The sequence below is a fragment of the Aethalodelphis obliquidens genome, unplaced genomic scaffold (assembly GCF_003676395.1).
Source record: "Aethalodelphis obliquidens isolate GAN/ISIS:26980383/991018 unplaced genomic scaffold, ASM367639v1 scaffold5, whole genome shotgun sequence".
Lineage (NCBI taxonomy): Eukaryota > Metazoa > Chordata > Mammalia > Artiodactyla > Delphinidae > Aethalodelphis > Aethalodelphis obliquidens.
This window is the reverse complement of record NW_020837949.1, coordinates 10,830,868-10,854,425: the sequence shown is the minus strand read 5'-3', so window position 1 is coordinate 10,854,425 and position 23,558 is coordinate 10,830,868. Positions and strand designations below refer to the sequence as shown.

Here is a 23,558-nt window from a genome sequence, read left to right as displayed (position 1 = left end):
CCCAAGCTAGAAGGAATTATTTTTTCAGTGAAAGGGAATACATATAATACAGAAAGAGCTAATATTATTAGACAGAAGTAGCCTTTGGTGTTAAGCAATTATGAACAGGAGGAGGGTTATGTGCTGGACAGCACGGAGCCTCAACAGAGCCTTCTCAGATTCAAACCTAAAAACAGTTTTCTAGGGCTTCCCTGGTGGCGCAGTGGTTGGGAGTCCGCCTGCCGATGCGGGGGAACGCGCGTTCGTGCCCCGGTCTGGGAGGATCCCACATGCCGCGGAGCAGCTGGGCCCGTGAGCCATGGCCGCTGAGCCTGCGCGTCCGGAGCCTGTGCTCCGCAACGGGAGAGGCCACAACAGTGAGAGGCCCGCGTACCGCAAAAATAAAAGCCAACAGTTTTCTAGGATACATGGAATGATTAATAACATAAGAATGATCAGTCCTGAATTTTAGAGTGGAATAATCCACATTAGTTTTCCAACTGAGTGTAATTTACTTTCTTAAGAAATAATGATTTCCCCCCGTCACTGTACAATTGAGATCTGTCATTCATAATGTTTATGAATATAACATATTTAAACATATTTAAAACTAGCAGGCTTCTCAGGGACAGGTTTAGATTCCTGCCAACCAAGGTGAACTGTTCTTGTGGAGCATGAAGTTGTTGGCAAATGAGGTCAGAGGCACAGCTGTGGAGGTCAGTCATGGGTGTTTTTGATGGCCATGGTCCAGAGGAGGGGATGGTCTGTTTCCACAGTCACAACACCAGATCCATCGTAGGTATTGGAAGTGCTGACCAGTGTTCCGAAACTAATCCTATGATTTGCTGTAAGAAAATAAGAAAACAAGTTTGGTGAGAGCCAAGCTCCCTCCAGTGGAGAATGGCTTTGTCAAGAGTTACCAAAAAGCAATTAAGCACACACTTTGATAGATGATCTGTAAAATGCGGGATAGGTTAACTTAATACCTGCCCTGCAAACAGACTCTACCTTTTTTTTCTCCTGTGCTTATACAGTTAGGCCCCCACCAGCCATCTGCTTCATACCGAGGAGTGTACGTATGTCAATCCCAATCTCTGGCGGGGAATGGGGAGTTAGTGTTTAATGGGGGCAGTGTTTCAGTTTAGGAGAAAAATTCAGTAGCTGGATGATGGTGAGAGTTGCACAACAGTATGAATGTACTTAGAGCCACTGAACTGTACAGTTAAATATGGTTAAAACAGTATGTTTTATGTGACTCTTACCACAATAAAAATTTTTTTTTAAAATGTGGGATAGGTGAAATGTATGATATGAGATTCTAAACCTGAAAGTTTCTATAGCTTGTTATAACCAGTCTTCCTGGAGTTGGTTATTGGTTATTTACCAGTTTGGGATATATGTCACTCTCAATACTAAATTTCATGAAATTTTTTTTTTTTCCTTTACCAGTTGTAAAACCAAAACCCATTTCTGCAATAGGTTACTTCCTTGCCTGGGTGCAATTTTAATTTTTCTTGATGATTCCGAATTACCTTTTTTTTTTTTTTTTTTTTTGCGGTCCTGGGGCCTCTCACTGTTGTGGCCTCTCCTGTTGCGGAGCACAGGCTCCGGACACGCAGGCTCAGCGGCCATGGCTCACAGGCCCAGCCGCTTTGCGGCATGTGGGATCCTCCCGGATCGGGGCACGAACCCGTGTCCCCTGCATCGGCAGGCGGACTCTCAACCATTGTGCCACCAGGGAAGCCCCAGAATTAACATTTTTATATTTGACTAAGCTCTATAAAAATACAGTTTTAGTTTTAATTATAAATGATATGGGGCAGAAAGCTAATTACTTAAAAATAAAAAGCATGGGATTTTGGTCATTTTTTCTCATAAAGAAAAGCCAAAGTGAACAAGGCTTGCCTTCTGTAAAATTAATCAGAACTGGGAGGTCAAAAAGCAGACTTCCAAATGTGTAATCTTGAGCGTGCCACTTAAACTCAGCATACAATGAGGGCACAAGATGAGATAATCCTTTAAATTACTTAATTATGAAAATAAAGGCTTTGGAGTTAAGGTATATTATTAGAATTTATATATTTATAAATTACAAATTTATAAATTACATAATTACATATAAATTACATTTATATATATATATATTTCCTATCAAGTTCGTTGAAGTTAATACCTGGGCACCCATTGATAACCTCACTTCCCTTTGCTTATAAAAGAGCAGTTCACGGTATCAACATGACTTGAAACCATGACTGTCCTGCAAACATTCCTTGATAATCAGTACCGATTTCTTCGCTAAGAAATTAGAAAGAGAAAAGTAAACAAATGTTATGGAGAGAAATAAACAAATGTCAGAGTCAGAAAAGGCCCCTTTTCCTTCAAACAAAGTTCAACTATGAAGTTACACAGCTTTGGAGTAAATAATTCAATTATAATGGTCACTTCCCGCTAGAGGGAGCCTGTTATCTTTCTGAGGAAATCTTGAAAAGGCAATTTAAAAATTCAGAAGTAGTATTATAGGATAATATAACATCAGTAATTCACACAGTTTACTTATTAAAACTCAAACTATTTCTTTACTAATTACTAACGTGATTAGTAAACTGTCAACACGTTTACTAATGCAAACATGAAGTTATAAAGTAAAACTACAGGAATACAAGAGTGAACCTCGTGTGACTGTTGCCCTAACAGGTAACTCAGTGCAAGAAGCTTTCGCCTCTCAGTAATCTGGAGCTTTTCTGAGATGATGTTTCTGAATGATATTTATGATAAGCACATAAATTTACAAATCCAGACACTATTACATAGATAGTGAGTCTGTCAAGGAAAGAAGCCTTGCTCTCCTGAAGGGTGACCGTGCCTGGAATCCGGGTGCACCAGATCCCTACTGACATCCATCCCAGGCCCAGGGTTCCCAACAGCCCTCTGAGGAAGGGCTGGGGAACAGTTTACACATTTCATACCATTTATTCAGAAGGGCAATTTAGGGTGCTTCAGTGGACCAGCTTTACAGTGGAAACCCCCCAGGGAAGCACCAGGTGCACACAGCCCACCTGAACGTGAAACAGTGCGTTTAAGATTCTGGCAACTAATTAAGTTAAAATCCTGTTTTTTACCTGGGCTCAAAGGACATGAGTGCAAAATTATTTCTCTAGTTTGTAGTTGCATGTAAATTCCTTTCTGATTTTCTGAAGGTAGACTATGGATTTTGGATTATCCTAGGTAGACAACTATATTATATATATTGGCTTTTCTAAGACATTGTTGCGTCCTAATTAATTCTTAAATGGGAAAAGAAGTGAAATAGCTTTATTAGGGTATGAGAAGGTACAGTTTTTACTTTGCATGAAATATATAAGGCCATTATTATCCAGGCTTATAAATCATGTTTTCTTTGTATTTTGTAATGTTAAAAGAACCAGTTATTAAACATTTCTTAGTTGGCTTTGGGCTGCTGTAACAAAATGCCATAGGCTGGGTTGCTTAAATAGCAGACATTATTGCTCACAGTTCAGGAGCTTGGGAAGTCCTAGATCACGGTGCCAACATGGTTGAGTTCTGGTAAGAACTGTCTTCTTGGCTGGTTTTCAGACAGCTGCCTTCTTGCTGTATCCTCATATGGTGGAGAGATCTCCTGCCTCTTCCTCTTTTTATAAGGGCACTAATCCATCATGAGGGTCCCACCCTCATGACCTAATCCAACCCTAATTATCTCCCAAAGGCCCCACCTCCAAATACCATCACATTGGGGGTTATGGCTTCAATATGTGAATTTGGGGGGACTCAAATACTCAGTCCATAACAATAGTTACAATTAATTAAAGGTTACAGTGAAATTGATTTGATTAGCTCCAAGTTTATGGAAAGTAGAATAAAAATGATAGAAAAAAAATGAATAAACTGAAACACAAAATCATGAAATTCTATTGACTATGTCACTACAATTATTTTGGAGTATGTTTTCTCCAAAGAATCATGCTTTTGGACAAAACTTTCAAAAGTCTTCCTTAGAAGAAAATCTTTTTTTTTTTTTAAAGAAAATATTTGGAATTAATACTGAACTCCCCTCTCCCCAGATGTCTGAGGGTCAATCATGAAATAAAATACATAAGACTGAGAGATAACTTCCTGCAGATAGCCATACAACAATTACTTCCTTTTATTATTTTTTCTTCCAGTTTTATTGAGAGATAATTGACATATAATAACACTGTATAAACTTAAGGTATATAGCAAAATGACTTGACATATGTATATATTGTGAAATGATTACCAAAATAAGTTTAGTTAACATCCATCACCTTATATAATTACATTTTTTTTTCCTTGTGAGAACTTTGGTGTCTACTCTCTTACCAACTTTCAAATATACAATACAGCCTTGGCAATGCTTGTCATGTTGAACATTACACAGCCAGTACTTAAATTTATCTTAAAACTGGAAGTCGATATCTTTTGACCCCCTTCACCTCATTCTCTCCACCCTCTGCCTCTGGTAACCACAAATCTGATCCTTTTTGCTATAAATTTGAGTTTTTTAGCTACCACATATAAGTGAGATGGTACAGTATGTGTCTTTCTCTGTGTGACATTTCATTTAGCATAATGCCCTCAAGGTCCATTCATATTGTTGCAAATAGCAGGGTTTCCTGTTTATGGCTGAACAGTATTCCACTGTATATACACCACATCTTTATCTATTCATCTGTCAGTGGAAACTTAGGTTGTTTCCATGTCTTGGCTATTGTAAGTAATGCTGTAATGAACATGAACATGGGAGTGCAGTTATCTTTTTGACATAGTGATTTTGTTTCCTTTGGATATATACCCAGAAGTAGGATTGCTGGTAATATGGTAGTTTTATGTTTAATTTTTTTGAGAAACCTCCATACTGTTTTCCATAGTGGCTGTACCAATTTACATTCCCACCAACAGTGCACAAAGGTTCCCTTCTCTCCATATCCTCTCCAGAACTTGTTCTCTTGTCTTTTTGATGACAGCCAATCTAATAGGTATGAGGTCATAACTTATTGTGGTTTTGATTTGATTTCCCTGACTAGTGTTGTTATCTACCCTTTTCATGTACCTATTGGCCATCTGTATGTCTTCTTGGAAAAATGTCTATTCAGATCCTTTGGCCATTTTTAACTTATTTTTTTTTCTTTTGAGTTGTGTGAGTTCTTTATATATTTTGAATATTAACCCCTTCTCAGATATGATTTGCAAATATCTTATCCCATTGCTTAGGTTGTCTTTTCATTTTGCTATCGTTTCTTTTGCTGTGCAGAAGCTTTTTAGTTTGGTGTAGTCCTACTTGTTTATTTTTTATTTTGTTGCTTGTGCTTTAGTCTTTTGTGCTTTGGTCTTTTGCCAAGACCCATGTCAAGAAGCTTTATTCCTGTGTTTTCTTCCAGTTTTATGGTTTCAGGTCTTATGTTTAATTTCTTAATCCATTTTGAGTTAATTTTTGGGAGTGATGTAAAATAGGGATCTAGTTTTACTCTTTTACATGTGACTATCCAATTTCCCAGCACCATTTATTAAAAGGGCTGTCTTTTCTCCATCAAGTATTCTTGGCTCTCTTTTCATGTTAGCTCACTGTATGTGTTGGTTCTCAATTTCTGGGTTCTCAATTCTGTCGTATTGGTTTATGTGTCTGTTTTTATGCCAGTACCGTAATGCTTTTATTATTATATCTTTATAATATAGTTTGAATTCAGGAAGTGTGATGCCTCCAGCTTTGTTGTTCTTTCTCAGGATTGCTTTGGCTGTTCAGGGTCTTTTGTAGTTTCATATGAATTTTAGGATTTCTCTTTCTTCTGTAAAAAGTGCCATTGGAATCTTGATGGGGATTGCAATGAATCTATAGGTGGCTTTGGGTGGTATAGATATTTTAACAATATTAATTCTTCCAATCCATGAGCATGGACTATCTTTCCATTTATTTTAATCTTCAATTTCTTTCATCAATGTATTATAGTTTTCAGTGTAGAGATCTTTCATCTCCTTGGTTAAATTTATTCCTAAGTATTTTATTGTTCTCGATGATATTGTAAATGAGATTATTTTTCAGATAACTCATTCTTAGTGTATAGAAATACTTTTGATTTTTGTATGTTGAATTCTGTATCTTGCAACTTTACTGAATTCATTGATCTAACAGTTTTTTTTTTTTTTTTTTTTTTGGTTCAGTGTTTAGGCTTTTCTATACATAAAATCATGTCATCTACAAACAGAGATAATTTTGGGTCTTCCTTTTCAATTTGGAAGGCTTTTCTTTTTTTTTGTTGCCTGCTTTCTCTGGCTTGGACTTCCAGTGCCATGTTGAATAGAAGTGGTGAGAGTGGACATCCTTGTCCTGTTGGAAAAGCCTTCAGTCTTTCACCATTGAGTATGATGTTAGCTGTGGGCTTGATATATATGGCCTTACTTTACTGTATTGAGGTGCATTCCTTTTCTATAGCTAGTTTGTTGAGAGTTTTTATCATGAATAGATGTTAAATTATGTCATATGCTTTTTCTGCATCTTTTGAGATGATCATATGATTTTTATCTTTCATTCTATTAATGTAATATATCACATTTATTGATTTGCATATATTGAACCATCCTTGCATCCCAGGGATGAATCCTACTTGGTCATGGTGTGTGATCCTTTTAATGTGCTGCTGAATTAGGTTTGCTGTTTTGTTGAGAATTTTTGCATCTATATTCATCAGGGATATTGGCCTGTGGTTTTCTTTTCTTGTAATGTCCTATTTGGCTTTGATATCAGGGTAATATTAGCCTTGTAAAATGAGTTTGGAAGTGTTCTCTCCTCTTCAGTATTTCTGGATATTTTGAGAAGGACTGCTGTTAATTCTTCATTAAATGTTTGGTAAAATTTACCAGTGAAGACATCTGGTCCTGGACTTTTTTTGGGAGATTTTTGATTAACAATTCAATACCCTACTAGTAATTGGTCTGTTCAGATTTTCTAGTTCTTCCTAATTCAGTCATGATAGGTTCTAGGTTTCTAGTAATTTATCCACTTTTTCTATGTGTTGGTGTATAGTTGGTCACTGAAGACTCTTATGAACCTTTGTATTTCTATATTATCAGTTGTAATGTCCCCTCTTTCATTTAAAATTTTGTTAATTTGGGATCTCTCTCTTCCCCTTGGTTAGTCTCAATAAAGATTTGTCTGTTTTGTTTACCTTTTCAAAGAGCCAGCCCTTAGTTTTATTCAGTTTTCTCTATTTCTTTCCTGGTCTCTATTTATTTATGCTCTAAACTTTATTTCCTTTTTTGGCCAACTTTGGGCTTAGTTTGTTCTTCATCTTCTAGATCCTTGAGGTGTAAAAGTTTGGTTGTTTATTTGAGATCTTTCTATTTCTTGACGTATGCATTTATAGATATGAACTTCCCTCTGAGACCTGCTTTTGCTGCATCCCATAAGTTTGTATGTTTTGTTCCCATTTTCATTTGTCTCAAGATACTTTTAAATTTCTCATTTAATTTCATCTTAGATCGATCTACTGGTTGTTCAGGATAGTACTGTTTAATTTCCATGTATTCATGAGTTATCCAGTTTTACTCCTTTTACCAATTTCTAGTTTCATACCATTGTGGTCAGAGGAGATATTAGGTATGATTTTAGTCTTGGTTAATTTGCTAAGACTTGTTTTGTGGCCTAATGCATGATCTATGCTAGAAAATGTTCTGTGTGCATTTGAGAAGAATGTGTATCCTGCTGTTGTCAGACAAAGTATTCTGTATATGTCTGTTACAACTTAGTCAACAGTGTTGTTCAAATCCATTGTTTCCTTATTGATTTTCTGTCTGAATGATCTATTGGTTATTGAATATGGGGTATTAAAGTCCCCAACTATTTGTTGTTGTTTATTTCTCCTTATAATTCTGTTAATGTTTGCTTTATATAGTTAGGTGCTCTGATGTTGGGTGGGTGCATAAATATTTACAATTGGTGTATCTTTTTGATGGATTGACCCCTTTATTGTTATATAGTGAAGTTCTTTCTCTTTCTGTCATTTTTAGCTTAATGTCTATTTTGTCTGATATGAGTATAGCTACCTTTGTTTTTTCTTCGTTATCATTTGCTTGAAATATCTTTCTCCATCCTTTCAGTCTCAGTCTGTGTCTTTGAAGCTAAAGTGAGTCTCCTGTAGGCAGTATATTGTTTGATATTGTTTTTAAGTCATTCGTCCAATTTTGTATCTTTGATTGGAGAATTTTATCCATTATGCTTAAAGTAATTATTGATGGATAAGGATTTACTATTGTCATTTTCTTGTTTTGCTGACTGTTTTGTAGCTCTGTTGTTCCTTGCTTCTTATTCTGCTGTCTTCTTTTGTGTTGATGACTTTTTTTGTATTGGTATACTTTCACTTGATCCTGATCTTTTCTGTAATAGGTTTTTCCTCTGTGGTTACCATGAGCCTTATATAAACTGTCTTATATTTATAATATCCTATTTTAAGCTGACGACAACTTAACTTCAATAGCATCTCTAAAATTACAATTTACTTCTCCCCCATCACATTACAATTTACATATTTTTTATATTATGTATACAGTAACAGACTATTGAAGTTATGGGTTTTTCTTAACACATTGTAAAACTTTTAAACTAGAGTTGTAAGAGAATTATGCACCACTATTACCATATTAAATAACTTTGATTATTTACCAATACCAGGAAGTCTTATACCTGTGTTCATCTGATTTTATCATGTAAATTAGCATCACTTTATTTCGCTTGAAGAACTCCCTTTAGCATTTCTTGTAAGGCAGGCCTAGTGGTGATAAACTCAATCAGCTTTCATTTGTTCAGGCACTTATTTATCTCCCCTTCATTTCTGAAGGACAGGTTTGCCAGGTATAGTATTATTGTTGACAGTTTTTTTTTTTTTTTTTTTTCCCGGTACGCGGGCCTCTCACCGTTGTGGCCTCTCCCATTGCGGAGCAAAGGCTCCGGACGCGCAGGCTCAGCAGCCGTGGCTCACAGGCCTAGCTGCTCCACGGCATGTGGGATCTTCCTGGACCGGGGCATGAACCCATGTCCCCTGCATCGGCAGGCGGACTCTCAACCACTGCGCCACCAGGGAAGCCAGACAGATTCTTTTCTTTCAATATTTTGAATGTATTACCCATTCTCTCCTGGCCTGAAATTCTCTTTCTGTCTTTGACTTTTGGAACTATTGGGTTCAATCTGTTTGGGGTCCTTTGGGCCTCATGGATTTGTATGTCCATTTCTTTTCTCATTTTCAGCCGTTATTTGCTTTATATACACTTTCTGTCCCTTTCTCTTTCTCCTTCTGGGGTACCCATAATGCAGATATTGTTTCTTCTGATGGCGTCCTATAAGTTCCATAGGCTTTCTTCACTCTTTTTCATTCTTTTTTTTCTTTTGTTCCTCTGACTGGATAAATTCAAATACCCTGTCCCTGATTCTTTCTCTGTCACTGATTCTGTCTTCTGCATGGTCAGTTCTGATTTTGAAGCTCTCTATTGAACTTTACAGTTCAGTCATTGTATTCTTTAGCTCTAGGACTTCTGTTTGGTTTATTTTTGATGGTTTCTATTTTTTTTTCTTCATCTCGTTTTGTTCATGCAATTTTTTCCCCCGAATTTTGTTATCTGTCTTGTAGTTCACTAAACTTCTTTTAAGAAGATTATCCTGAATTCATTGAAGTTCACAGATTTCCATTTCTTTAGTGTCAATTATTGGCATTTTATTAGTTTCCATTGGTGGTGTTGTTTACCTGATTTTTCCTGATCCTTGATTTCTTACATTGGTATCTGCACATCTGAGTAAACAGTCTCCTCTTCTAGACTTTACAGGTGTGCCTTGGCAGAGACAGTCCTTCACCAGTCAGCTCAGCTTGGGGTTCTGGACATGTGAGCTGACAGAGTCCTTGGGCAGGGGGAGCCTGCTATTAGGGTCTTCTTTGTGGGCAAGGCCACTGCCTGAGCTCTGAGGTTGTGGGGTATGTGTTGTGGCTGAAAACAGTTGGATAGGACTGCTGGCTTGGTTCTTTGCCCAAGTGAGGCTGTTGGATGGGGCTCTGTAGTTGCCTGGGTTCTCTGGTCAGGTTTCCCGGATGGTCAGACTCGGTACTATATTTAGCAGTAGTTGGGGCTATGATGTAGCTTCCCTGCTTGACCAGGGCAGCAGAATGGACTCCATGGCCAGCACAGCCCATGGTTTAAGGACCCAGATCAGGCAGGATTGTGCGCCAAATTCTCTGGCCACGCAGAGTTGCTGGTTTTGCAGTGCAAATGGTGAGAACCACTGGTTGTGCTCTCTGCTCAGGTATCACTGTAAGTGGGGCTGTAGGATGGGCTATGCCAGCGGTCCCCAACCTTTTTGGCACTGGGGACCGGTTCTGTGGAAGACAATTTTTCCATGGACCGGGGCGGGAGGTGGGGGGATGGTTCAGGCGGTAATGCAAGGGGGAGCGAAGGGGAGCAGCAGATGAAGCTTTACTCGCTAGCCTGCTGCTCACCACCTGCTGTGCGGCCCAGTTCCTAATAGGCCGCAGACCGATACTGGTCTGCAGCCCAGGGGCTGGGGACCCCTGGGCTACACAGTTTCCCATGTGCCTGGTTAGGTTTCCTGGTTGGGCATGCTGAAGGCTGTATTTAACAGTGGGTAGGGCTATGAATTAGTTTCCCTGCCTGGGCGGAGCCACCAGACAGGCTCTAAGGCTGACACGTCTCTTATTTGGGGGCCAAATTAGGCAGAATCATGCACCAAGTTCCCTGGCCTGACAGGCCACCATCCTGGCTCTGCATACGGGCAGGGCCACTGGCCAGGCTCTCCATTCAAGTGCTGCTGTAACTGTGGTTGCAGGATGAGCTACACAGACTCCCAGGAGCTCTGGTTAGGTTCCTGCTCGGTAGGGCTGGAGGTGGTATGCAGCAGTGGGTGGGGCTATGAATTAGCTTTCCTGTCCCGATGGTGTGGCAGAACAGGCTCCATGGCTGGCAAGGGCTCACTGTCTGGAGTCCTGAATCAGGCAGATCTGCGCCCTGCCAAGTTCCCTGGTCGGAATGGACCACGATCTTGGCCCTGCAGATGAGCAGAGCTGCTGGTTGGGACTTCTACTTGGGCACCACTGGGAGGAGGAACAGGGCCACAGTCCGAGCACTCGTTGCTATAAATCCCTTCCCCCTTCTCTGTCACAGTCACGTCCCCAAGTCCCCTTAGATGCCCATAAGGCAAGACTTGAGAAGGCATCCTGAGAAATGACCCATGATGCTGGAGGAGCCGGGTGGATTTTCCCCTGGAGGAACTGCAGGCCTGGAGAGCCAGCCTGGGGGAGGAGTGATGTGGTCCGGGTGCAGCTGCTCCTCTGAACTTTTCTAATGTGGTCCTACCTCATTCTCTGTGATACAGGGGGTGCCTTCAGCCTCACCTTTGTATTCTAGGATTTTCACAGTGGTGTCTTGTCTATAGATAGTTATTAGTTGGTCTTCTTGTGAAGGGGACTGAGGTTGGGAATGACCTATGTTTCCATCTTGATGATGTCACTCCTTCACAAATTAACTTTTTCATTTCTACTCCAGAGGACTCATCCAAAACTTTGGCTAGCTGAACATTTACTTTCAATTCAACATTTAGAACCTATCTAGATTCAGATTTTTTCCATCTTTATTTGCAGAGAGTACAGCAGAGCTAAACATAGTTGTTCCGAGACAAGTCACTCAGATCAAGCCCTGTTTTTAACTATAGACAAACATAAAAGTGATAGCCATGTGTAAAACTATAAGCAATCTGTGATAAACATAACCTAAAATTGCTCTGTTTGAATATAAAAGTTGTGTCTTATCTATTTGCTTCAAAGACATGATCATCAGTTGTTTTAAGGACAGTTGTAGTCTAATGATAGAATATTGGCTGGTGAGGATGGGTTAAGTTCCTCTTCCAATGAAATTTAATGTGAATTACATTAGGGAACACAGAGGCATAGTCTGACTCTGAGCTTTTCATATTTTAGAGAAACAGAACTTAAAAATATGAAAAACATGAAAACTGGTTTTATAATTTTCATCCATTATATCAAAGTATGTTCTTTCCCAGAGGAAAGGTTGAGAATTAGGCACTTAATATTCTGTTGTTTTCAGTGATGTCCTATAGCTTTTCTCCAAAGCTGGAAAGACTGAAGACTGCAAAGCAGAGGCTGGCAAATTGGTAGAATTCAAGTATTCAGCTCTTTTCCTGTCAGTTGGAGGGGGGTAGGGCCATTTGTCCTGGCTTCCTACCTTACCTCTGCAAGCTGGTTTAGTGGGCTGTGCTCCTTTGAACTGGTTGACAGAGTGTAAAGGAGTACTCTGGAGGCCTCTGATGCTCTCAAGCGTTGGAGAGCAAGAGCAGGAAGCATTTGTTCCCTCTGCACCTGTGTGATTGCTCTGCTCAGGTGTTTTTTACAGAGGCGGCATCTTGCTGTCAAAAACTATGAACCCCGTCATGATGAGGTTAATAAGTCAGACCTAGGTTCAAACCTTGGCTTTACCACTCTCTAGCTCTATATGAACTCAGTTATTTAACCTTCTGACTTCAGTTTCCTCATATGCAAAATGTGGATAATTATGTCTGCTTCACAGAGAAGTTGTATGGATTATATAGTCAAAATTCTAACACACAGTAAGTATTCAAGGAATTTCCATCCCTTTTGCTTTCTTCCGTTATTTTGTCAATAAAGTAGATCAGATTTTCCTCTCCTACCTTAAGAGCCTTTTAAAATGAAAAAAGAGAGATGTCATGATTTGAACAATAAGCAAATGCCTTAATTCAAGTGACTAGTTTATAGCCAGCTGAGAGACAGAATGAGATGAACTTTGCCAGGCTAGGTTATGTGTGATGCTTAAAATCACTTCAGGTGTCATCTGCATACATGTACAAACTCATTTGTCATCTGCATACATGTACAAACTCATTTGTCTGACAGATATTTATGAAGGTTATACCCTGTGCTGGCATTAAGGATACAAACATGAGTGTGTCTGCTTTCAAGGACTTCACATTTTAGTAAAAGGTGAAGACGTATATACAGTCCAATTCAGTGGACAGGATGGAAGCAGGAGGCAGGAGCTAATGAGGATGGAGCCGGAATGGCTGTGTATTTTAGTGGAATGGGGAGGAATCCCCCAGAGGCCTGGCTTCCCAAGAATCTGTGGATTGACACTGGTTATCTGATAAAAATAAATTATTTAAAAGGTAATGCAAATGTATCTAAAAATCAGCAAAACTGAGAGAGTAAAAGAGAAGGGAGTGAACAAACTTTGTCTGGGAGATGCTACTCAAAGAGGTGGTATTTGGGATGGAGTAATTCTCATTCATTCAAGACATTATCTGAGCACTTACAGTGTTCAAGGCACAGCAGGCTTTTATCTGTAGTTTACAGATGAGGAAAATGAAGCTCAGAGAGTTTAAAAACAGCATTTAGACTTATAGTGGTTCTTGAAACTTTTCAAAAATTAAATTGCTATATTACATTTTCATTTTCTTAAAGGCAGAAAGTCAAACTATTTCTAGTTTAGAGGTGTGGAGTACATGCAGCATCTACTCTCTTAGCAAGTTTCAATATTCAATTCAGTATTATTAACTATAGTCGTCATGCTGTATATCACATCCCCATGACTTATTTATTTTATAACTGGAAGTTTGTACCTTCTGATCACCTTTACTCATTTCTTCCACCCTCTCACCTCCCACTTCTGGCAATCACCAGTATGTTCTTTGTATCTATGAGACTGGTTTTTAGTGTATTTTTTACATTCCACATATATATCAGATCATCCTGTGTTTGTCTTTCTCTGTCTGACTTACTTCACTTAGCATAATGCTCTCAGAGTCCGTCCATGTTGCTGCAGACGGCAAGGTTTCCTTCTTTTTTATGGCCAAGAAATATTCCTGTGTGGGTGTGCATATTTATAAAATCTCACATTTTCTTTATCCATTCATCCACTGATGGACACTTAAAGATCTTAAATTGTTTCCATGTCTTGGCTATTGTAAATAACACTGCAGTGAACATGGGGGCACAGATATCCTTTCAAGTTAGCATTTTCGTTTCCTTTGGATAAATATCCAGAAGGGGGGTTTCTGGGTTAGATAGAAGTTCTGTTTTCAATTTTTTGAGGACCCTCCCTACTGTTCTCCACCATGGCTGCACCAATTTACATTCCCACCAACAGTGCACGAGAGTTCCCTTCTCTCTACAGCCTTCACAACACTTGTTATCTTGTCTTTTTGGTAATAGCCATGCTAACAGGTGTGAGGTGAGTATAACTCACTATGGTTTTGATTTGCATTTCCCTGATGATTAGTGAGGTTGAGCACATTTTCATGTACCAGTTGTCCATCTGTATGTGTCTCATATGGAAAAAAAGTCTATTCAGATCATCTGCCCATTTTTAAAATTTTTTTGCTATTGTATGAGTGCTTTATATATTTTGAATATTAATTCCTTATCTGATATATTGGCAAACATTTTCTCCCTTTTAGTAGGTTGATTTTCAATTTTGTTGATGGTTTCCTTTGCAGAAGATGGCTTCCTTTCCTGCATAGAGGCCTTTTAGTTCAATGTAGTCCCACTTATTACTTTTTTGCTTTTGTTGCCTTTCCTTTTGGGGTCAAATCTAAACAAATCACTGCAGAGTGGATGGCAAGGAGCTTTTTCTGTATGTTTTCTTCTAGGAGTTTTATGGTTCAGGTCTTATGTTAAAATCTTTAATCCATTTTCAGTTCAGTTTTGTGTATGGTATAAGATAGAGGTCTAGTTTCCTTCTTTTTGCATGTGGACATCTAGTTTTCCCAACACGATTTGTTGAAGAGATTGCCTTTTCTCCATTGTATATTTTTGTCTCTATTGTTGAAAATTAATTGATCATATATGCATGGGTTTATTTCTGGGCTGTTTGGTTCCACTTGACCTATGTGTCTTCTTTAATTTGAAATATAGTTTACAATCGGGAAGCATGATTCCTCCAGCTTTGTTCTTTTTTTCTTAAGCACTTTTATTGGAGTAAAATCACTTTATATTGCTCTGTTAGTTGCTGCTTTATAACAAAGTGAATCAGTTATACATAAACATATATCCCCATATCCCCTCCCTCTTGCGCCTCCCTCCCACCTTCCCTATCCCACCCCTCTAGGTGGTCACAAAGCACCGAGCTGATCTCCCTGTGCTATGCGGCAGCTTCCCACTAGCTATCTGTTTTACATTTGGTAGTGTATAGATGTCCATGCCAATCTCTCACTTCGTCTCAGCTTACCCTTCCCCCTCCCTGTGTCCTCAAGTCCATTCTCTACATCTGCGTCTTTATTCCTGTCCTGCCCCTAGGTTCTTCAGAAACTTTTTTTTCAGATTCCATATACATGTGTTAGCATATGGTATTTGTTTTTCTCTTTCTAACTTACTTCACTCTGTATGACAGACACTAGGTCCATCCACCTCACCACAAATAACTCAATTTTGTTTCTTTTTATGGCTGAGTAATATTCCATTGTATATATGTGCCACATCTTCTTTATCTATTCATCTGTCGATAGACACTTAGGTTGCTTCCATGTCCTGGCTATTGTAAATAGTGCTGCAAAGAACGTTGTGGTGCATGACTCTTTGAATTATGGTTTTCTAAGAGTATATGCCCAGTAGTGGGATTGCTGGGTCATATGGTAATTCTATTTTTAGTTTTTTAAGGAACCTCCCTATTGTTCTCCATAGTGGCTGTATCAACTTACATTCCCATCAACAGAGCAGGAGGGTTCCCTTTTCTCCACACCCTCTCCAGCATTTACTGTTTGTAGATTTTTTGATGATGGCCACTCTGACCACTGTGAGGTGATACCTCATTGTAGTTTTGATTTCCATTTCTCTCATGATTACTGATGTTGAGCATCCTTTCATGTGTTTGTTGGCAATCTGTATGTCTTCTTTGAAGAAATGTCTATTTAGGTCTTCTGTCCATTTTTGGATTGGGTTGTTTGTTTTTTTGATACTAAGCTGCATGAGCTGCTTGTATATTTTGGAGATTAATCCTTTTGTTAGTTGCTTCATTTGCAAATATTTTCTCCCATTCTGAGGATTGTCTTTCCATCTTCTTTATGGTTTCCTTTGCTGTGCAAAAGCTTTTAAGTTTCATTAGGTCCCATTTGTTTATTTTTGTTTCCATTTCTCTAGGAGGTGGGTCAAAAAGGATCCTGCTGTGATTTCATAGAGCGTTCTGCCTGTTTTCCTCTAAGGGTTTTATAGTGTCTGGCCTTACATTTAAGTCTTTAATCCATTTTGAATTTACTTTAGTGTATGCTGTTCAGGAGTGTTCTCATTTCATTCTTTTACATGTAGCTGTCCAGTTTTCCCAGCACCACTTGAAGAGGCTGGCTTTTCTCCACTGTATATTCTTGCCTCCTTTATCAAAAATAAGGTGACCATATGTGCGTGGGTTTATCTCTGGGCTTTCTATCCTGTTCCATTGATCTATCTTTCTGTTTCTGTGCCAGTACCATACTGTCTTGATTACTGTAGCTTCATAGTATTGTCTGAAGTCCAGGAGCCTGATTCCTCCAGCTCCATTTGTCTTTCTCAAGATTGCTTTGGCTATTTGGGGTCTTTTGTGTTTCCATACAAATTGTGAAATTTTTTTGTTCTAGTTCTGTGAAAAATGCCATTGGTAGTTTGATAGGGATTACATTGAATCTGCTGATTGCTTTCAGTAGTATAGGCATTTTCACAATGTTGATTCTTCCAATCCAAGAACATGGCATATCTCTCCATCTATTTGTATCATCCTCTGTTTCTTTCATCAGTGTCTTATAGTTTTCTGCATACAGGTCTTTTGTCTCCTTAGGTAGATTTATTCCTAGGTATTTTATTCTTTTTGTTGCAATGGTAAATGGGAGTGTTTCCTTAATTTCTCTTTCAGATTTTTCATCATTAGTGTATAGGAATGCAAGAGATTTCGGTGCATTAATTTTGCATCCTGCTACTTTACCGAATTGATTGATTAGCTCTAGTAGTTTTCTGGTGGCATCTTTAGGATTCTGTATGTATAGTATCATGTTATCGGCAAACAGTGACAGCTTTACTTCTTTTCCGATTTGGATTCTTTTTCTTTCTTTTTCGTCTCTGATTGCTGTGGCTAAAACTTCCAAAACTATGTTGAATAATAGTGGTGAGAGTGGGCAACCTTGTCTTGTTCCTGATCTTAGTGGAAATGGTTTCAGTTTTTCACCATTGAGAATGATGTTGGCTGTGGGTTTGTCATATATGGCCTTTATTATGTTAAGTACCCTCTATGCCTACTTTCTGGAGAGTTTTTATCATTAATGGTTGTTGAATTTTGTCAAAAGCTTTTTCTGCATCTATTGAGATGATCATGTGGTTTTTATTCAATTTGTTACTATGGGGTATCACACTGATGATTTGCATACATTGAAGGATCCTTGCATTCCTGGGATAAACCCCACTTGATCATGGTGTATGATCCTTTTAATGTGCTGTTGGATTCTTTTTGGTAGTATTTTGTTGAGGATTTTTGCATCTATGTTCATCAGCGATATTGGCCTGTAGTTTTCTTTCTTTGTGACATCTTTATCTGGTTTTGGTATCAGGGTGATGGTGGCCTCGTAGAATGTGTTTGGGAGTGTTCCTCCCTCTGCCATGTTTTGAAGAGTTTGAGAAGTATAGGTGTTAGCTCTTCTCTAAATGTTTTATAGATTTTGCCTGTGAAGACATCTGGTCCTGGGCTGTTCTTTGTTGGAAGATTTTTAATCCCAGTTTCAATTTCAGTGCTCGAGATTGGTCTGTTTCTATTTTGTTTCTTCCTGGTTCAGTCTCAGAAGGCTGTGCTTTTCTAAGTATTTGTCCATTTCTTCCAAGTTGTCCATTTTATTGGCATACAGTTACTTGTAGTAATCTCTCATGATCCTTTGTATTTCTGCAGTGTCAGTTGTTACTTCTCCTTTTTCATTTCTAATTCTGTTGATTTGAGTCTTCCCCCATTTTTTCCTGATCAGTCTAGCTAATGGTTTATCAATTTTGTTTATCTTCTCAAATAACCAGCTTTTAGTTTTATTGATCTTTGCTATTGTGTCCTTCATTTCTTTTTCATTTACTTCTGATCTGATCATTATGGTTTCTTTCCTCCTGCTAACTGTGTGGTTTTTTGTTCTTCTTTCTCTAATTGCTTTAGGTGTAAGGTTAGGTTGTTCATTTGAGATGTTTCTTATTTCTTGAGGTAGGATTGTATTGCTATAAACTTCCCTCTTAGAACTGCTTTTGCTGCATCCCATAGGTTTTGGGTCATTGTGTTTTCATTGTCATTTGTTTCTAGGTATTTTTTGATTTCTTCTTTGATTTCTTCAGTGGTCTCTTGGTTATTTACTAGTGTGTTGTTTAGCCTCCATGTGTTTGTATTTTTTACAGTTTTTTTTCCTGTAACTGATATCTAGTCTTACAGTGTTGTGGTCAGAAAAGATACTTGATATGATTTCAAGTTTCTAAAATTTACCAAGGCTTGATTTGTGACCTAAGATATGGTCTATCCTGGAGAATGCTCCATGAGCACTTGAGAAGAAAGTGTATTTTGCTGTTTTGGGATGGAATGTCCTATAAGTATCAATTAAGTCCATCTTGTTTAATGTGTCATTTAAAGCTTGTGTTTCCTTATTTATTTTCATTTTGGATGATCGATCTGTCCACTGGTGAAAGTGGGGTGGTAAAGTCCCCTACTATGATCGTGTTACTGTCGATTTCCCCTTTATGGCTGTTATCATTTGCCTTTTGTATTAAGGTGCTCCTATGTTGGGAGCATAAATATTTATAATTGTTGTATCTTCTTCTTGGATCGATCCCTTGATCATTATGTAGTGTCCTTCTTTGTCTCTTGTAATAGTCTTTATTTTAAAGTCTATTTTGTCTGATATGAGAATTGCCACTCCAGCTTTCTTCTGATTTACATTTGCATGGAATATCTTTTTCCACTCCCTCACTTTCAGTCTGTATGTGTCCGTAGGTTTGAAATGGGTCTCTTGTAGACAGCATAGACACAGGTCATGTTTTGGGATCCATTCAGCCAGTCTATGTCTTTTGGTTGGAGCATTTAATCCATTTACATTTAAGGTAATTATCGATATGTATGCTCCTATTACCATTTCCTTAATTGTTTTGTTTTTGCATTTGTAGGTCTTTTCCTTGTCTTGTGTTTCCTGCCTAGAAAAGTTCCTTTAGCATTTGTTGTAAAGCTGGTTTGGTGGCGCTGAATTCTCTTAGCATTTGCCTGTCTGTAAAGGTTTTAATTTCTCCATCGAATTTGAATGAGATCCTTGCTGGGTAGAGTAATCTTGGTTGTAGGTTCTTCCCTTTCATCACTTTAAATATGTCCTGCCACTCCCTTCTGGCTTGCAGAGTTTCTGCTGAAAGATCAGCTGTTAACCTTATGGGGATTCCCTTGTATGTTATTTGTTGCTTTTCCCTTGCTGCTTTTAATATTTTTCTTTGTATTTAATTTTTGATAGTTTGATTAATATGTGTCTTGGCATGTTTCTCCTTGGATTTATCCTGTGTGGGACTCTCTGTGCTTCCTGGACTTGGGTGACTATTTTCTTTCCCGTATTAGGGAAGTTTTCAAGTATAATCTCTTCAAGTATTTTCTCAGTCCCTTTCTTCCTCTCTTCTTCTTCTGGGACCCCTGTAATTTGAATGTTGGTGCATTTAATGTCCCAGAGGTCTCTGAGACTGTCCTCAATTCTTTTCATTCTTTTTTCTTTATTCTGCTCTGCAATAATTATTTCCACTATTTTATCTTCCAGGTCACTTACCCGTTCTTCTGCCTCAGTTATTCTGCTATTGATTCCTTCTAGAGTATGTTTAATTTCACTTATTGTGTTGGTCATCATTGTTTGTTTGCTCTTTAGTTCTTTTAGGTCCTTTTTAAACGTTTCTTGTATTTTCACCATTCTATTTCCAAAATTTTGGATCCTCTTACTATCATTACTATGAATACTTTTTCAGGTAGAGTGCCTATTTCCTCTTCATTTGTTTGGTCTGGTGGGTTTTTACCTTGCTCCTTCATCTGCTGTGTGTTTCTCTGTCTTCTCATTTTGCCTGCCTTACTGTGTCTGGGGTCTCATTTTCACAGGCTGCAGGTTTGTAGTTCCTGTTGTTTTTGGTGTCTGCCCCCAATGGGTGAGGTTGGTTCAGTGGGTTGTGTTGGCTTCCTGGTGGAGGGGACTGGTGCCTGTGTTCTGGTGGATGAGGCTGGATCTTGTCTTTCTGGTGGGCAGGACTGCATCCGGTAGTGTGTTTTGGGGTGTCTGTGACCTTATGATTTTAGGTAGCCTCTCTGCTAATGGGTGGGGCTGTGTTCCTGTCCTGCTAGTTGTTTGGCATGGGGTGTCTAGCACTGGAGCTTGCTGGTCATTGAAGTGGAGCTGGGTCTTGGCATTGAGATGGAGATCTCTGGGAGAATTCTTGCCAATTGATATTATGAGGGGCTGGGAGGTCTGTGGTGGAGCAATGTCCTGAACTTGGCTCTCCCATGTCAGAGGCTCATGTCTGACACCCCAGCGGAGCAGCAAGACCCTGTTAGCCACACAGCTCAGAAGAAAAGGGAGAAAAGAAAAAAAGAAAGAAGTAAAAAAGAAAGTTATTAAAATAAAAAATTAAAAATAAAAAGAATAGAGCAACCAAACCAATACACAAATCCACCAATGATAACAAGCACTAAAAAGTATACTAAAAAATATCAGACAGACAGAACCGTAGGACAGATGATAAAAGTGAACCTATACAGACAAAATCACACAAAGAAGCATACACATACACACTCACAAAAAGAGAAAAAGTTAATTATAGAGATATAAAAAAATAAGAGAGCAATCAAAGCAATAAACAAATCTACCAATGATAATAAGCTCTAAATACTAAACTAAGATAAACATAAAACTAGGAACAAATTATACACAAAGCGAACCCCAAGTTTACAGCTGCTCCCAAAGTCCACTGCCTCAGTTTTGGGATGATTCGTTGTCTATTCAGGTATTCCACAGATATAGGTACATCAAGTTGACTGTGGAGATTTAATCTGCTGCTCCTGAGGCTGCTGGGAGAGATTTCCCTTTCTCTTTTTTGTTCGCACAGCTCCTGGGGCTCAGCTTTGGATTTGGCCCCGCCTCTGCGTGTAGGTCGCAGGAGGGCGATTGTTTTTCACCCAGACAGGACGGGGTTAAAGGAGCAGCTGATTAGGGTGCTCTGGCTCACTCAGGCCTGGGGGAGGGAGGGGTACGGAATGCAGGGTGAGCCTGCCACAGCAGAGGCCAGCGTGATGTTGCAGCAGTCTGAGGCATGCTGTGTGTTTTCCTGGGGAAGTTGTCCCTGGATCACAGGACCCTGGCAGTGGCGGGCTGCACAGGCTCCTGGGAAGAGAGGTGTAGATAGTGACGTGTGCTTGCACACAGGATTCTTGGTGCCTGCAGCAGCAGTGTTAGTGTTTCATGCCCATCTCTGGTATCTGCACTGATAGCCACGGCTCACACCCATCTCTGGAGCTCGTTTAGGCGGTGCTCTGAATTCCCTCTCCTTGTGCACCCTGAAACAATGGTCTCTTGCCTCTTCGGCAGTTCCAGACTTTTTCCCAGACTCCTTCCTGGCTAGCTGTAGAGCACTGGCCCCCTTCAGGCTGTGTTCATGCAGCCAGTCCTCTCCCTGGGGTCTAACGTCCAAAGCTGGAGCCTCAGCTCCCAGCCCCCATCTGCCCCAGTGGGTAAGCAAACAAGCCTCTCGGGCTGGTGAATGCTGGTTGGCTCCAATCTTCTGTGCAAGAATCTCTCTGCTTTGCCCTCTGTACCCCTGTTGCTGTGCTCTCCTCCGTGGCTCCGAAGCTTCCCCCTCCGCCACTTGCAGTCTCTGCCTGCGAAGGGGCTTCCTAGTGTGTGGAAACTTTCCCCCTTCACAGCTCCCTCCTAGAGGTGCAGGTCCCATCCCTGTTCTTTTGTCTCTGTTTTTCCTTTTTTCTTTTGCACTACCAAGGTACGTGGGGAGTTTTTTGCCTTTTGGGAAGCCTGAGGTCCTCTGCCAGCATTCAGTAGGTGTTCTGTAGGAGTTGTTCCACATATAGACGCATTTCTGATGTATTTGTGGGGAGGAAGGTGATCTCCGTGTCTTACTGCTCTGCCATCTTGAAGGTCCTCCCCCAGCTTTGTTCCTAAGATTGATTTGGCAATTCAAGGTCTTTTGTGGTTCCATACAAATTTTATGATTGTTTGTTCTATGTTTGTGAAAAATGCCACTGGGATTTTGATAGAAAATTCATTGCACTCCCTGAGTAGTATGAACATTTTAACAATATTCTTCCAATCCATGAGTGTGGAATATCTTTTGATTTATTTTAGTCTTCAATTTCTTTTAACAATGTCTTATAGTCTTCAGTGTAGAGATCTTTCACCTCCTTGGTTAAATTTATTTCTAGGTATTTAATGTTTTATGAAACTGTAAATGAGATTTTCTTAATTCCTCGTTCTGATAATTCATTATTAGTACATGGAAGCAGAACAAATTTTTTATATTGATTTTTGTATCCTACAACTTTACTGAATTCATTTATTAGTCCTAACACTTTTTTGGTGAAGTCTTAGGGTTTTCTCCACGTAATAATCATGTCATCTGCAAATAGTAACAGTTTTACTTTTTCCTTTCCAACTTGGATGCCTGTTTTTTTCTTGCTTAATTAATTGTTCTGGCTAGGACTTCCAACACTATGTTGAATAAAAGTGCTGAGAGTGAGCCATTTTATATTAATTTAATCCAATATACCTAAAATATTATCATTTTAACATGTCTTATCGAGATGTTTCACTTTTTCATACTAAGTCTTTGAAATCTGGTATGTATATATACTTGCAGCATATCTTAATTTGGACAAGTCACATTTTAAGTGTTGAAGAGCAATAAGTAGCTAATGGTTACTGTATTGATTAGACAGTACAGATTCTAGGTTACTGAGGTGGGAACTATATTTAAGATTCAATTATCTGTTTCTCCAGAGGAACATTATTTAATTATACAGATACTGATTTTCATTTCACCTGCAGATATGGAGTGATAGAGTCTCATGTTATAAAGGTACTATTACATTTAAAGTAAGCATATCAAATCCATTTGAAATGATTTCCCCTTATTATAGGAATGGATCAAGAAACACTCAGATACTTAACATGTGCTCAGCAGTGAGAGAGACTGAGTCCTCTGCCCTTCAAGTTGAAAGTTTAAAAATATGTAGCAAAACTGTAGAAAAAAACCCTGAAACTGCAAAATTTAAACAAACCTAACATAAAATTACGAATAGGGTATATATTATCAATACATCCTGTAATGAATATAATGACTGCTTCCTGGACATGTAGCAGATAGTTCTTTAATTGTACTCCTTACCCCAAATCATCACCTCTCCTTCCCACTCCTCTAAATGTCTTGTCTGATCATGTCTCTCTCATGTGAAAGAATTACTCATGGACTCCAGTTGCCTATAACCTCCCTGCCCCCCACCCTAAACATCATGGCCTGACATTA

The 23,558-nt window shown here is 39.0% G+C and overlaps 1 protein-coding gene across 3 annotated transcripts in view; it reads right to left on the bottom strand.

Annotated features, from left to right (window-relative positions):
- Positions 1-284: 284 nt before the first annotated feature.
- TPK1 (thiamin pyrophosphokinase 1) overlaps positions 285-23,558 on the bottom strand; it is a 335,120-nt gene continuing 311,846 nt past the window's right edge. For all 3 annotated transcript variants that reach the window (XM_027101627.1, XM_027101629.1, XM_027101628.1), the window contains one exon: positions 285-824. In XM_027101627.1, the coding sequence (XP_026957428.1) occupies positions 697-824 (128 nt within the window). In that variant the 3' untranslated portion in view covers positions 285-696. The remainder of the gene's footprint in view (positions 825-23,558) is intronic.